The sequence below is a fragment of the Plecotus auritus genome (genome assembly GCF_963455305.1).
Source record: "Plecotus auritus genome assembly, chromosome: 14".
NCBI classification, from domain to species: domain Eukaryota; kingdom Metazoa; phylum Chordata; class Mammalia; order Chiroptera; family Vespertilionidae; genus Plecotus; species Plecotus auritus.
In genome coordinates this window covers 5,153,204-5,167,770 of record NC_137780.1, presented here as the reverse complement: position 1 = coordinate 5,167,770, position 14,567 = coordinate 5,153,204, and the positions used below count along the sequence as shown (strand labels likewise).

Here is a 14,567-nt window from a genome sequence, read left to right as displayed (position 1 = left end):
AATTGTTCCAGCCATTGCTCCATTTGATTTTCTTCCACTCATGATACCATATTGCAACATTGCTTTGACATAGGATCTAGATTGTGGTGCTCGTTGCACAACGGGTTGTGGCTGAACTTGAAACGAGTCACAGGCTGCCTGCATCATACAAGAACAAAGGCAAGCCTTTGCCGGCGGCAACCTTCCATCTCTGTCGGGCACCGTCGAGTGTACGTGCGCGGCAGCCACGCGCGCCCTCCGGCGCCAGGCTCGGCAGCTTTCCCGGAAGTGCGCGGTCCCTCACACCGCACACACTAACGCGCACGCCACGCCCGGTGCCCCAGAGACGACGCATAAGCCCCCTGCGCAGGCGCAGAAGCGGCACGGGCGCCTCTGTTCAGGCACTGCCGCAGACAGCCTTGGAATTTCTGTACAGGCGCTTCTCAGGCACCGCCGCGGGCAGCCCGTGGACCTCTTGTGACGGCGCCGGAAATGGCGCGCTCGGCCTTTCCCGTCCCCTCGCGGCGGGCGTCAGTTTGAGCGGCGCCGTCCGCTCGGAGGGTTCGTGACAAACGGCTTCATCCCGGGCCCCCTCGGCCGCCGACCTCTCTCTGCGGTCGAGGAAAGATGGTGGGCCGGAACAGCGCCATCGCCGCCGGCGTGTGCGGGGCCCTCTTCATCGGCTACTGCATTTACTTTGACCGCAAGAGACGGAGTGACCCCAACTTCAAGAACCGGCTGCGAGAACGTGAGTGTGTCCCCCGCCCGGTCCTGCCGCCTCCCCTGTCTCCCGTCTCTGCTCCCTTTTCTCCCCCGCCTCGCCACCCTCCCAGGACCCCTCTCCGCCCGCGGGCCGGGGCAGCGGGCTGCCGCGTGGTGGGAGCGCCTAGGACCCAAGCCGCAGCCGGGAAGGGGGGCCACGCGCTCCCAGGCTGCTCCTGGCCCTGCGACCGGCCTGACCCCTCCATTTTGGAGGAATGGGAGCGATTTTCCTATTTTGTTCCCCCCCCCCCGTTTTTGGCTTATACATACACTCTTGTTTGTATTATAATTTAGGCGGTGCGTGTTGGGGTGGTGCTTGGGTTTCTCTTTTTAAAATATGCTTGTATGGACTTCAGAGAGGAAGGGAGAGAGAGGGAGAGAAACATCAATGAGAGAATCATGCATCGGCTGCCTCCTGCACGCCCCACACTGGGGATGGAGCCCGCAACCCGGGCCTGTGCCCTGACCGGGAATCCGACCGCGACCCTCCTGGTTCATAGGTCGATGCTCATCACCCGAGCGGGTTTACACATTTTTCATATTTTACGAATTTCTGCAAGGAGACTAGGCCCGCGAGTCCAACGCGGTAGGGCCATTGCATTCTTAAACCCTCTTGGGGGCTGCGCTCTGGGTGCCTCCAGGATATGAGTGAATGCGACAGGAACCGCAGGGAGTCCAAAGGGCTGCGCCTCCCGGTGGCTCAGCCTTATTTCAGACCTGCGACATCTTGAAGGAGGAGGAGGAGGAGAGGGAGAGGGAAATGGTGCCGCCCAAACCGCTGCGGTCTTTGCATCTCGGAGGCGCGCTCCTTTGCAACAATAGACGGGCACATTTGTTGGAATAAGGAATATTTTTTGAAACTTATCTGGGTTGCTCAGACCGTTGCTGAAGTTAAAATGGATGTTTACGTGATTGCAGCCCCGGAAGTACAAAGCAGCGATTGTCCTGTTTCGGACAATTCCTTTAAGCTTCTCCTAAGGCATCTCACGTGCTCAGTGGCCACGTGGGGCTGGTGCCCGCGCAGGGGGCGGGGGGAGGGGGGCTGCGCTGATGTCACCCCACTAAACTAGGACATCGGATTCCCACTCCTACATTTTAGGAGGGCAGAGATACAGAGGTTATTTATTTAAGGTTAGGTAGTTTAATGGAAGGAATGGTGGACGAAAGGGGGCCACGTACTAAACCTGACCAGCTCAAGGGAGGCCTTCGTGGTGGCCTTATCAACTCAGATCTAAACTAACCACAAAGGATGGTCTGAAATGAAAACTTTCTAGCTGAAAGCCGTTCGTGGCCCTAGCCGGTTTGGCCCAGTGGATAGAGCCTCGGCCTGCGGACTGAAGGGTCCCAGATGGGATTCCGGTCAAGGGCACAGGCCCCGGTTGTAGGCTCAGTCCCCAGTAGGGAGCGTGCAGGAGGCAGCCGATCCATGATTCTCATCATTGATGTTCCTGTCCCTTCCTCTGAAATCAATAAAAATATTTTTTTTTTAAAAGCCATTCAAGGCAATTTTTTCCCCCCCACAAAGGCCAATCTACACCTTAACTGAGTCTCTCATCTTTTTGTATCCAGGATAACATACCTGATAAACAGGCCTTTGCAAAAACAAAGTTATCTCCCCATTTTCTGGCCCCTCAAAGCACAGGCACTGACTGCTCTGCAGAGACCACAACTCCCCTTGTTTATTTCATTAATTGTTGACTGTTAACCCGTATTCACCTGAATAAAGGAAGTACAGGTGTCTATCATTTTATTTTTTATCCAATCCCAGAGGTTTCCCTCTTTGCTTTCTCCCGCCTCCCTACAATATCACCAGTAGATTTCATGTAACCCACTTGTCTTTTTTTTTATTATTATTATTATTTTTTATTGTTTAAAGCATTACAAATAGTAGTACATATGTCTCCTTTTTTTTTCCCCATTGACCTCCCCCCCCCCCCGCCTCCCCTACCCCCCAGTACATGCCTTTACCTGTCCCGCCTCCCCCCAGTGTCTTGTATCCATTGGTTATGCTTATATGCATGCGTACAAGTCCTTCGGTTGATCTCTTACAGCCCCCCCCCCCCCTAAGTCTTTTGATTGAAATGTAGAAAATAAGATGCAAAGCTGCCATTTTCTGGAGCATTTTCTCAATCTGTTGAGATTTTGCTTCCTGGCAGTTGTCAGGCTCAAGTAAACTCACAAAAATTCTCTACACTGCGTGAATGTCTCTTAGATTGACAGAATGTTATTTTGGATTTGATACAGTTTCCAGGCCAGGTTAGTCACAGGTTAGCGGCACAGTCTCGAGATTTCTGGATCTTACTTTTCTTAGTTTGTAAAGTCAGGTAATGTCACCGGCTTCTGGTTGGTTTTCAGAAGGTGAAGAAAGATGTTTGAAGTGTCCCCACCATTCCTGACACAGGGAAGCTGCATCAGTGCTTCATCTTTATTGCTGAAAGTGTTACATACGTACCTTTGTGCCCCGTTGCCCTCTCTGCCATTTTAGACAGATTAAGAAATCTTTTGGTTTTTTTGTTTTTCAAAATTCCTTTTCAATTTAAGTGGCCAGGCTTGGATTATTAGTTTGAGTAACCGACTTAAGGTTTTAGTTCCACTTTTGTAAAATGATAATAATGAAGGTAGAGTTTAGTGCGGTCTCTGGCACATAGTAATTGATGAATGCTGAAGATTGTTTATGAATATAATTTACTTTCTATTTTCTTTAGCAATTAAAACTTTTAATTCACGCCCTGAATTGTTGGGCTCGGTTGAGCGTCCAGGTTGCTGATTGATTTCAGGTTAGGGCCCATGCCAGGGTTGCAGGCTTGACCTTGACCCCTAGTGGGGGGCGTGCAGGAGGCAGCCCATGGATGCTTCTCTCATCAGTGTTTCTCCCTCCCTTTCCCTGCCTCTCTGTCTAAAGTCAATAAAAACATTAAGAAAGGGGTTTTTTAAGCTTTAATTACCACTAGTTTCGCGCTCTGATTAAAAGTACTTCATTGTGCCTTGGCCAGGTGGCTGGGTTGGAGCACCTTTTAAAGTAGACAAGTTTGTTTTAGCTCCTTAGGTTCACACAGTAGCCCTTGGGACTGACTTCTAGCAAATACTGAGTCAAAGTCTGATTTTGCTGATTGGTTTGCCAGTCTGTTACCATGTGTCATGTCCCTTCATCATAGATACTATATGGTACTCTATCTGGAAATATGTTAATGTAACAAATTGTCTTATGAAACTAAATCCAGAGGTTTAATCCTTTTTTAAAAAGTTGATGTTAGAGAAAGGAAGGGGGAGCGAGAGAAACATGGATTTGTTGCTCCACCCATCCATGCACTCACTGGTTGATTCTTGTATGTGCCCTGACTGGGCATTGAACTCCCAACCTTGGCATATTGGGATGATGTCCTAACCCCGTGGTCGGCAAACTGCGGCTCGCGAGCCGCGGTTTGCCGCTCTGTTGACTAATGAGTTTGCCGACCACTGTCCTAACCAACTACCCTGCCAGGGCCAGAATTTTAGTCTTAGTGCTAAAATTCAAAGTAACCGCCGAAACCGGTTTGGCTCAGTGGATAGAGCATCGGCCTGCAGACTGAAGGGTTCCAGGTTCGATTCCGGTCAAGGGCATGTACCTTGGTTGCGGGCACATCCCCAGTGGGGGGTGTGCAGGAGGCAGCTGATCGATGTTTCTCTCTCATCGATGTTTCCAGCTCTCTATCCCTCTCCCTTCCTCTCTGTAAAATATCAATAAAATATATTTAAAAATAATAAAAAAAAATAAATAAATATAAAATTCAAAGTAACCAAGCAATCTTTAAAGTTGCTAACTGTATTCAGCATTCAGCAACAACAATACACTCTCCACTCCATGAAAGAACAGCTATAAAATTGGATAGTTAATGGACCTAAGTTTCCGTTTCTACTGGGTTTTGTTGCCATTTTTGTCATTTCACACACATTCTGGCTTAGCAAATTGTATTTCTCTGTTTATGCCACAAACTCGCATGTTCATTTCTGAGGGGCCTCCTATTTGATGGGAGCGGCTTCGCTTTTACAGCGTTTAGAGGCAGTAGAGAGTGATGGAGCCCACATGCTCTGAAACGCAGCTGCCTTCTGAGAGCCCCCCTCCACCACTTCCTAGTTGTGACCCTGGTCAATCTTCCCTGTAAAATGGGGGTGACGATAGACATTTCTTCAGAGTTACTGTGAGGATTAAACAAGCTAAGTGATGTTATTTAGATAGTGTCATGGCACACGTAGCATCGAAAACTTACAGAGTGCTCACCTTAGCACCCAAGCATTCCTTGTCTTCCTGTCAGTTTTTTTTTTTTAAATCGTCCACGTCTCCTGTAGTCTTAGTACTCTCCTTGCAGCCCTAGTCTGTGCCATGATATTTAGGAATTCCTTAATATAGTCGGCATAGAAAATGCATTCCTTATTTTCTGCCTAAAGCGGGCCAGACAAAACCCTTAAGCAAAGTGCGGGTAGAATATGTTGTGTGTTCTTTTTCCCCACACTTAATTGCCCAGTGATGAATACCTAGGAAAGGTAGTTCGTTAGATAAAAAATAGGGCATTCTTCAAATTAATGTGCGAGATCAACTTTAACCTATATTTTTCTGTTGAAACTGCCAGAATTGTTTTATAGGGTTGGCAAGAGATACTGGTGTGGTTAAGCTAGTTTGTAAGGTTAGAGAAGAAAAGAAGGCTCCCTGGCGTAGTAACCTGTTGGGCAATCAGCTGTGCGTTGGGACCTGGGTTTGTGGAGGGCGTTTGCTGGTTAATCGCGGCTTTGTTTCTTACTGTGGCCACGTTAGGTGGGCCTTGTCTGGAGAGTTCAGAGGCTCACTTACTTGCCAGAGGTCACCCAGGAGTAAGTGTTGGAGCCTTAGCTTTCTTAGCTCTGTCTCATGGTCACTCCCCGTGTCCCTGGGAGTCGTAGTGGCTTTCGGTGTGTTAGCGAGCACAGCTCCTTAGCTGAGGAGTGGTATTGGACTGTAACAAATGCTTTATGGCATGTTTTACACCAGGCACCGTAACCGATGCTCACTTCATCACCGCTCTAACCAAGTGCTGTGCTTAGGCCAGTTTTACCTGGAAGAGAGGGAGCCCAGGTGACTGCCACCTGCCCGTGGCACCGCTGTAGGGAGGAGCGGACACGGAGACAAGCCTGTGCTCCCTCTGCACCGACACCGTCACGCCGTCACGTGGGTGAATCGTTAATTGGCGATTTAAATGTGATGAGTGTCCTGTTGTTCCATTTTAAGGGTTGATTCAGTGACGATTAAGGCTTATTTTAAAAATTTTTAACTCTCAAATGCAGGTTCTCTCTTCCCCCCTCGCCACTTAAGACTGCCAGTCAGTGTTTACCATTCAGGATGTAGGATCTGGGGTCGTTCAGTAACGAAAGTCCCTGACAGGAGTGGCTTCCCTCCTGCTCCTGTCTCATGTCCTTTGTGGGTGGGAGGGAGCCTTGCTCTGCTAGTAATTACTCGGGAGACCGCTGATGGGCTGTCTGCCTCTTGTCAGGGCTGGTCCTGGTGCCCAGGGGGAGAAAGCTCCTGCCCAGAAGGGTCACGCTGTCTAAAGCGCCTTGACCAGCACGGTTCCCACGACCCTGACAAGTCCCAGGAGCCCCGGAAGCAGAGCCCAGAAGCTGTGATGCTTTGGATGAATGGGTTTGTAGGGTTTGAATGGGTTTGTAGAAGAGAAAAACCAGGATGAATGACCCTCACGGCATTTAGACTTCTTTGGGTTCTCATCTTAATAACGAGAATGTTTCCTTTCTTGCAGGAAGGAAGAAACAAAAGCTTGCCAAAGAGAGAGCTGGACTCTCCAAGGTAAGACTTCGTCTGGTTCTTGCTTGAATTACACAGGGGTAGGCAAAAGTAGGTTTACAGTTGTGAGCACACAAAACACATTTTATTCTCATCGTTTAGGTAAATCCCCCACCCCTCTATTATATACTTCATAGAAATAATTATTTAAAACTCTACTTCAGGTATATTGATTACAATTACATAAAAGTCTATAATGGTGATCAAAAAATTATAATGTGCATATTTCATAGTAGTGATATTTGTATTCCTTTTTCACTTCAGGTTTGACTCAAACTCAAAAACCAATTTGGTCAATAAGTTTTTTTGTTTTTTGTTTTTACATTCCTGTCCATGTAGATCCTCATCTTTGCGAGTGCTGTTGAGTAAATTCAATTTTTGGTTTTATTTTTGGTGGTATGATTTTCTGTGTATGGGTCATGTCCCGTGGCATAATTTTGTTATCAGTTATTAAATATTCTCCTTCCAAACAGTTACCTGACCTTAAAGATGCTGAGGCCGTTCAGAAATTCTTCCTTGAAGAAATACAGCTGGGGGAAGAGTTACTGGCTCAAGGTAAGAGTCACGTAAAACACAAATTCAACCAAGTGAACTTGACCATCCGAGTGGCTCTGTTAAGAGCTTTGTGAATGGGGCAGCATCCCATCTACAGCTACAAGGAGGGCACTCCCTCCACGGGGTTGATTAAAATGGGAGATTTTTATGGAAAGCAGGGAGCTGTTGGTAAAAGAGAAGAGATTATATTGGGGACATCTTTTCTTTTGGGGGACGGGGGGTCCATGTAGATTGCCTTTTCTTTCTGTGAGGGATGGAGAAGGGCCTATGACCGATTACCTTACTGGTTCTTGACCCGAAAATTCCATCTGGGTTTAGTATCATGGCTTTTAGCACAAGTGACGCCTTTGGGGGGCCGATGTTTATTTTTCTTTAAAAGACTAGAAAACTGAGTAGAAGTTGCCCTTTGTAGAAAGCATTTACATTTGTTAGGGTGTCTCGCTCCCGGTACTGGGAAAGGGGTGACCTTATCTCTAGAAACTCATCAATGCAGAAGACGGTGGTTTCCATCTATAATAATTGTACCCGCGGTCACTGTGCTTTTCCTGGTCACCTCCCTCACCTGACTCCCCCAGCTCCATCGTCTTGGTCTTCTGCTGAAGGGGGTGTTTAATATTTAAGGTGGCGGCTTTGGCCCCATTGGTGAGGTTCTCCGTTTCCAGGGTGTCTCAGGTGAACAGGAGGTATGCATGTAATTAAGCTTGTTGGTTTTTCTCCCCTACAAACCCTACTGTGCTGCCCGTTGTATAAGGTTACAGTACCTTTCTATGTTTAGAGACACAAATACCACTGTTGCCTACAGTATCGGTATCAGTACGGAGCCAGCTGTGCAGGCTGTCGAACGGGAGGTGTTGTAGAGGTTGTACCATCTAGGTGTGTGAGTGCATTCCGATGTTCGCACACAGATGAACTTGCGTAACGATGTGTTTCCCAGAACTCGTCCCCGTCATCAGGCCGTGCGTGGCTATATTTCAAGACAAGCTTTTAGACATTTCATAGCGTGAGGATTGTGTTATTGGAGACTGGCTCTAGAAATGAATGTTTCTTGTGCATTATCATTGCCCGTAATATATTTTGAGTGAGTTTTAAGTTTACTTAATATAGAGGAGATAAGTAATCTTTACAAATGAGGCTGCCTTTGCCAGGCCAGTGTGGTTCAGTGGTCGATGCAGTAAGGACTTTAGAGTTGAATTCCCGGCGAAGGCAGAGGCTTTTCAGGTTATGTGTTGCTTTCATGTCACTCTTCCAGGTGAATATGAGAAGGGTGTGGATCACCTGACCAACGCGATCGCGGTATGTGGCCAGCCACAGCAGCTACTGCAGGTGTTACAGCAAACCCTTCCGCCACCAGTGTTCCAGATGCTTCTGACTAAGCTGCCAACCATTAGCCAGGTAAGGCCTTGAAATGTTGTGAAATAAAGTAGAATTTGAGAATGAAATGTGTAGGGACATTAGCATTTAAAAAGGACTAGGGAAGTGGTGCAATCATGAAAATCATACTCCAGATAACAGTGCCTGAGATCCTCCCTAATGGAAAAGCATCCAGACGACTGGCTGGCATACGATCTCGAGACGGTGCCCTAGATGTGGGCCAGGAAGTGTGTCTCTTAGATTAAGTCTCAGGCCTCGTATTCAAATCCCAGAATTCAGGCCACTCGCAGCTACTTTGTCAAACTAGTTCTCCGCCTACTCTTCTGTGAGACCCTGCCTGCGGGTCAGAGCCTGGAAATAGGGCATGGAGACCCTGGCCCCTCGGACCTCCCTCGTGCCTCGCTCCTGCCAGCTGGGCTTTGGGGTTTGAACCATTCGACACCTGAAGAGGGCAAAGTACCTTGTGTACACGGTGATCCATGCTCAAGTTAATGAAGGTGCATTCTGCTCACTTTAACCCTTCGCAGGGGCCCAAGTGCATCTGCTCTTTGGAATGGCATGACCATTGCGTGTGTTAATGTCCACATCTGGTGTGATTAAAAGTTAGTAAAATGTAATCTTCCAACTGATCGTGACTCCACTAGATTGGAAAGGGACTGAGGAAAGACACGTTCCCACCGAGGTAGGGGCGAGGGCGAAAAACCAAGGCCGTGGTCTTCGTGCTTTTCATTCAGACGGGTGTGGTTCCCAGGCTGTAGCGGAGTCACCTACTTGACGGCATTGGCACTGTGGGAAGCAGCGCAGCGTAGAGCTTTGGGGCAACTGACCCGAGGATGATGCCTTGAAAATGGATGAGTTCAGGATGAAGCCTGAATTCCTCTCGATAAAGATGACTTTTTACTCAGCTATTGGTCTCATGTCGCCTGGAAATGCTTTCAAAATGCTAATTTGAGAGTACTGTGTTTCTTCTTCGTGCAAGGATTTTGAACATTTCCAGGCCAAAAAGGGAAAGGTTTGGAGCATGGGATGATCAGTATTCTTAGCACTAATCGGTATTTTTAGTGTACGTAGGAGTAAAGAGATCTCGAATACATTTTGGTTTCAGTTATGTAATTGGCTGACATAGCACAATGCGATGGTGTGCCTTCTTTATTCACTTGAAATTTGTCATGAGACTGACAGTTGTCATCATCATTAGATGATGTAAAGCGTTTAATGTTGAAGTAAATCTCAGAATGGATAAACTTTCGCAGGATTTGTTTCATTGAATTAAAAGGGCATTTTTGCTGAACTTAGAAATCTGATTAAATGCTTACACTTTGTAAGAGTTAAAATTTTGTTTTTCTTTTTTCAGAGAATTGTAAGTGCTCAGAGCTTGGCTGAGGATGATGTGGAATGAGAAACAAATGTCAACATAATCTCAATTAAAAATATTTTTAAAATCTTGACTTGGAGGATGAACAGCTCTGGGGGAATAAGGGCAAATATGCTTGCTATGGACTGTCCTACACTGAAATCTGCCAGAGTGAATTTTTACTTTGTGCAGATCCATCTGTCTTTTATTTATTTTTCCCAGTGAAGAGTGTATTTTGATAGAGAGCTTTTCATTTTATAAATACACTATGAGTTACCGAAATATCATGGATTTTGTTTATTCCTAAATATGTAATTAAAATGGACACATAACATCATATTATTGTACATCCAAAATATCTAGTGCTCAGTTTTGAAAGGCAAAAAAAGTAGGGGAAGGCTGAAGAATGCACATTTTTTAAGCTAGAACATTTGGCTGGAAATGTGATTGTGTTTATCAAAGCTGGGCATTAAAATCTTTGAGATGATTTCTTCGCATTTAATCTCTTAAATATGTGAGATGCGCTGCGGTGCTGTATTAGTATTGGTCTTGAAGTGTGTGGTTTAAGTCGGTGGCTAATGTGCCCTGGATATTTCCCTGCTGCTACTGCAGGTGCACGTGGTTGCAGGAAGCACTGGGCACTGGGTCTGTGTGCACCCTGATGCAGCTGCTGGGCCTGCAGTTACTGCCTCCCACTCTCCTCCTGAGGAAGTGAGGGGACTGGTACGCCGATTCAGAGAAGTGTCCCTGTCGCTTCTAATTCATTTCATTGTGTTCAGCATCATGAAATTCAGCCTTCTCCTGGGGAGCAGTCAAGCCTTGCACTTTTTTATTCTTTGAATTTTGCATGCTTGCCTGACTTCGTATTTCTGAAGATTTTTTTTAACGTGTAATGTGTTGATTTTCACTGAAATCATGTGCTTTTGTCACTACTCTTGTAAATTAATCTGAAACTTAACCTTTAAGGTAACTGAGATGATATGCTTGTAAAAATGTTTCTTTGTTTTTATCTTAATGTACCTCCTTGATCCTTTAATCTGATTCATTTATCTTATGATGATGAGAATAAGGTGGAGCCTGTGGCTGGAGACTTGCAAAGCCTGGAGGTAATGAAATCGTGACCTCGTCTGCAGCCACAGATCCAGTGTCAGGCCTGAGCCCAGGGTCTGGCGTGTGGAGCTGAGCAGTATTTCTCATTTTGCGGCTGCCTTCCTTCTGCCTGGACATCTGTGAGGAGATCCCAGACCTTTCCATGTGTGCTAGGCTTTTTATCTTGTTTTACTTACACACCTTTCTGGACCTTGAACTTGGGTTTTGTGGTGGTGGAAGAGTCTGGAATGTGGTACTAATTTCTGTCTGAGAGCCGCACGGCCTTGGGCACGTCACGTTGCATCTCTGAACTTCCATCTTCTCATCGGTGAATTGAGAACTAGGGTGACTCACCTCGAATGACTTCCAGGTCTGTGATCCTGAACCTGTAAACAGTGCTTTTTTTTAAATTACACCCAGCATGCTGTTTTGGGGGGAGGGGTGACCAGTACAAACATGCTGGTTAGTCAGTTTTACTAATAGGACCCCCGATCCAAAGCAGGGAGTGGTGGTTGGTCAGTGATTGGAAACAGTCTTCCATCCTGCTCCCGCCCAGATGAGTGTTCAGAACCGGGGCCGCCTGAGGGAAGAGAGGACTGAGTATAGGGTCAGAGGGAGCATGGGTGGGGAAAGAGCAAGAGACCGACCCACGAAAATGGCTGGCTGGAGGGCCAAGAGGTAGCTTAGACTTGGAAGGGTCTGAGGGTGAGAGTGTGTGTGTGTACACGTATGTGTGTACACACACACTAGAGGACCAGTGTATGAATTCGTGCACAGGTGGGGTTCCTGGGCCTGGCCGGTGACCGCAGGAGGTTGGCCGTGGGAGTGCACTGACCACCAGGGGGCAGCTCCTGCGTTGAGTGTCTGTCCCCTGGTGGTCAGTGCACATCATAGTGACTGGTCATAAGGGTCGCTTAGGCTTTTATGTATACAGGCACATACACATACACATTTCCCTGGACCTATCATTGCCAAACAGTTTCCTGGAACCTGGCAGCCATGTTGATGCTGGCCGAGTGGTGCTCAGCTCAGGCTTGGAACAGGTATGGCCGCTGCATGTCCTGTGTGCACATGTGGGCGCTGGGGAACCTTTGGCAATGGAAACGAGTGCCCGTGGGCCTGCTGCTTCGGGCAGAGATGATTGCTTGTACTTGAAGGGAAAGAGCATTTGAAACAGGCCTCCTGGTGGGTGGTGGCAGTGCTGTGCGGGTGACATGACTGGGACTCCGTTCACACTTAGCCCTGTGTGGACCTAGCACAGTGCGCACAGCAGGCAGTTCGCCTGCCCTTCTGGCCCCGTTGAGGCAACTGTGGACCAGAGAGTGTGAATTAAATGTTACTGCGAAGAGATTCTGAGATCATTGGTATGTCCTGTAGACAGCATATGAAATTTTCTTTCTTGTGACATAAATGCAGTGTTACGATTGCTGTGGCTCACCTGTGTAAGTGACGATTAAAGGGTTTGGAGAACACGTTGGCTCGGTGCTTATTTGCAGAAGTGGATTCTGAATTTGGTGACAAAGTCGTGGTACCCGAGTGTTTCTGGGTTACAGCATCTGAGGGTGTTGACAGCTGGGCAGGTGAGGATCTTTGTAGTAATGGCCTCCCACCCTCAGCGTGAGTCGGAACCGCCTGGAGGCTTGTTGAGCAGATGGCTGGGCACCAGGCTCATTCAGCGCTGCTCACACGGTCCCAGGCTGTGGAGATGCTGCTGGTGTGGGGCCACGTTACGAATATGACACGGATGCTCCATGGCGATATGGAACACGTGACAGGTGACGTTATTAGGTCACAGACGTGTGCTTCAGCTCTGCAACAATGGGGTTAAATGGGATGAGAAGGTCAGCTAACAGAAGCCGCCAGTACTTACCAAGATCTGAAGCATAAAGACTATCATCCTCAGACTCTGTGTCCAAGATCGCAGTCCACTTCAGTGCGCGAGGAGTGAGGGTTTCTCCAGAAATGGTCGTCTCCTAGGCGGGCTGCCACCTGAGCAGAAATTACGCTCCAGAGCATTGTAGCTGTGTTTTCAAATCTGACTCCACTTTGTGTTTGGGGGTGAAGCAAATGCTTTTTTCCCCCTTTTTAGGTACAAGGTTTCTAGATCACTGTAATAGATACAATATTTTTTTTCTTCGCCTTTTAAAGGCTGCAGTGTGTTCTAGAAACAGCCCAGGAGGTCTCGGTGGGGGCACTAAATCCTGTTTAATTTCCACTGATCCTGAGAAGGCGTCACGTGTTTTGATGTAATACTGAAAAAGGAGCTGGGACTTGGGGCTGGAGGGAGGACAGTGGGGAAGAGGCTGGAGTGAGCTGTGTCCACGTGGCGTGCGGACTGCATGTGCAGGGAGACCGCGACCCCCTGGAGCTGGGCTCAGCTCGGGTTCGGGGAGCCCTGCCTTGGCACACAGCACTGGACAGACAACCCAGCGGCCTGGTCTGCTCCTGGGTCAAGGAGGCGTCTTTGAGGGTCTGCAACCAGAACCTGCCTCCGTTTACTCCGCAGCACACAGGCATCGTCCCCAGAGCAGGGAGCGCGATCACGTGACCTCGGGAAGGTTCACATGGCACCTGCAGTTGCTCTCGTACTCTCCCTGGAAGGAGAGCAGCTCTGGTCCTCGGAGAGGCTGGCTCTCCTGTAACCAGCTGTTTCGGGTCCCTTCCCCTAGGGCATTGGTCGGCAAACTGCGGCTCACGAGCCACATGCGGCTCTTTGGCCCCTTGAGTTTTTAGCAAAGGCCAGCTTAGGAGTACCCTAATTAAGTTAATAACAATGTACCTACCTATATAGTTTAAAAAATTTGGCTCTCAAAAGGAATTTCAATCGTACTGTTGATATTTGGCTCTGTTGACTTATGAGTTTGCCGACCACTGCCGTAGGGCACAGTGGTTTCAGAAGCTTCCCTGGCAGGACTCCAGCAGCAGGTACAGAGACCAGCTGGGAAGGAGCGGCTGGAGCTGGGGCACGGGCAGCTCCGGGATGTGTAACTCGTTGACTCCTGCAGTTTAAACCCTGCCCCGTGTTGCATGTCAAGTGGAAGATTCAGGGCTCACCCCACCCCCAGCTTTATTGAGGTACGATTTACAAATAAAACTTGTATGTATTTAAGATGTACAATGTGATGTTTTGATGTACATACACGTGATGAAATGATGGCCACCTTCAGTCTAATTAACATGTCACCTCACAGTGACCTTTGTGTTTGTGGGGAGAATAAAGATTTACTATACAGATTTCAGGTGTACAGTCATTAACTGCAGTCCCCTCTGACCTCCCTCTCCTGTTCCTTCACCACGCACTCCAGCTCTGCCAATCTAACACCGTTCTACTCAGTTTCTCAGATTGGATTTTTTTTAGATTCAATGCGTGAGATGCAGTATTTGCCTTTCTGTGTCTGCCTTATTTCACTTAGCATGGCCCACAGGTTCGTTCATGTCAGACGTGGCCTGGTTTCCTTTTTAAAGGTTGAGTATTCCATCGAGTGTGTACCATTTTATGTGTGACTCACCCACGAAGAGGCACAGGCTGGCCCAGGGGTGGGCAAACTTTTTGACTCGAGGGCCACAATGGGTTCTTAAACTGGACCGGAGGGCCGGAACAAAAGCATGGATGGAGTGTTTGTGTGAACTAATATAAATTCAAAGTAA

At 47.8% G+C, this 14,567-nt stretch overlaps 1 protein-coding gene across 2 annotated transcripts; it reads left to right on the top strand.

The window, feature by feature from the left end:
• Positions 1-95: 95 nt before the first annotated feature.
• On the top strand, positions 96-14,154 carry TOMM20 (translocase of outer mitochondrial membrane 20). 2 transcript variants are annotated; one of them, XM_080651342.1, is made up of 6 exons: positions 96-727; positions 6,507-6,553; positions 7,024-7,105; positions 8,355-8,497; positions 9,831-11,016; positions 11,802-14,154. In XM_080651342.1, the coding sequence occupies exons 1-5, from the start codon at positions 607-609 to the stop codon at positions 9,873-9,875; spliced, it is 438 nt and encodes a 145-aa protein (XP_080507468.1). In that variant the 5' UTR covers positions 96-606; the 3' UTR covers positions 9,876-11,016; positions 11,802-14,154. The 2 variants fall into 2 exon arrangements, with proteins under 2 accessions (XP_080507468.1, XP_080507467.1); XM_080651341.1 differs by having other exon boundaries at positions 9,831-11,738.
• Positions 14,155-14,567: the final 413 nt, after the last annotated feature.

Excerpts from the sequence above, each read along its gene's own strand:
- TOMM20 (XM_080651342.1), top strand. The coding sequence starts at position 607 with ATGGTGGGCCGGAACAGCGCCATCGCCGCCGGCGTGTGCGGGGCCCTC. Across the intron at positions 728-6,506 it reads CAAGAACCGGCTGCGAGAAC|GAAGGAAGAAACAAAAGCTT; the intron begins GTGAGTGTGTCC and ends CCTTTCTTGCAG. Across the intron at positions 8,498-9,830 it reads AGCTGCCAACCATTAGCCAG|AGAATTGTAAGTGCTCAGAG; the intron begins GTAAGGCCTTGA and ends TTCTTTTTTCAG.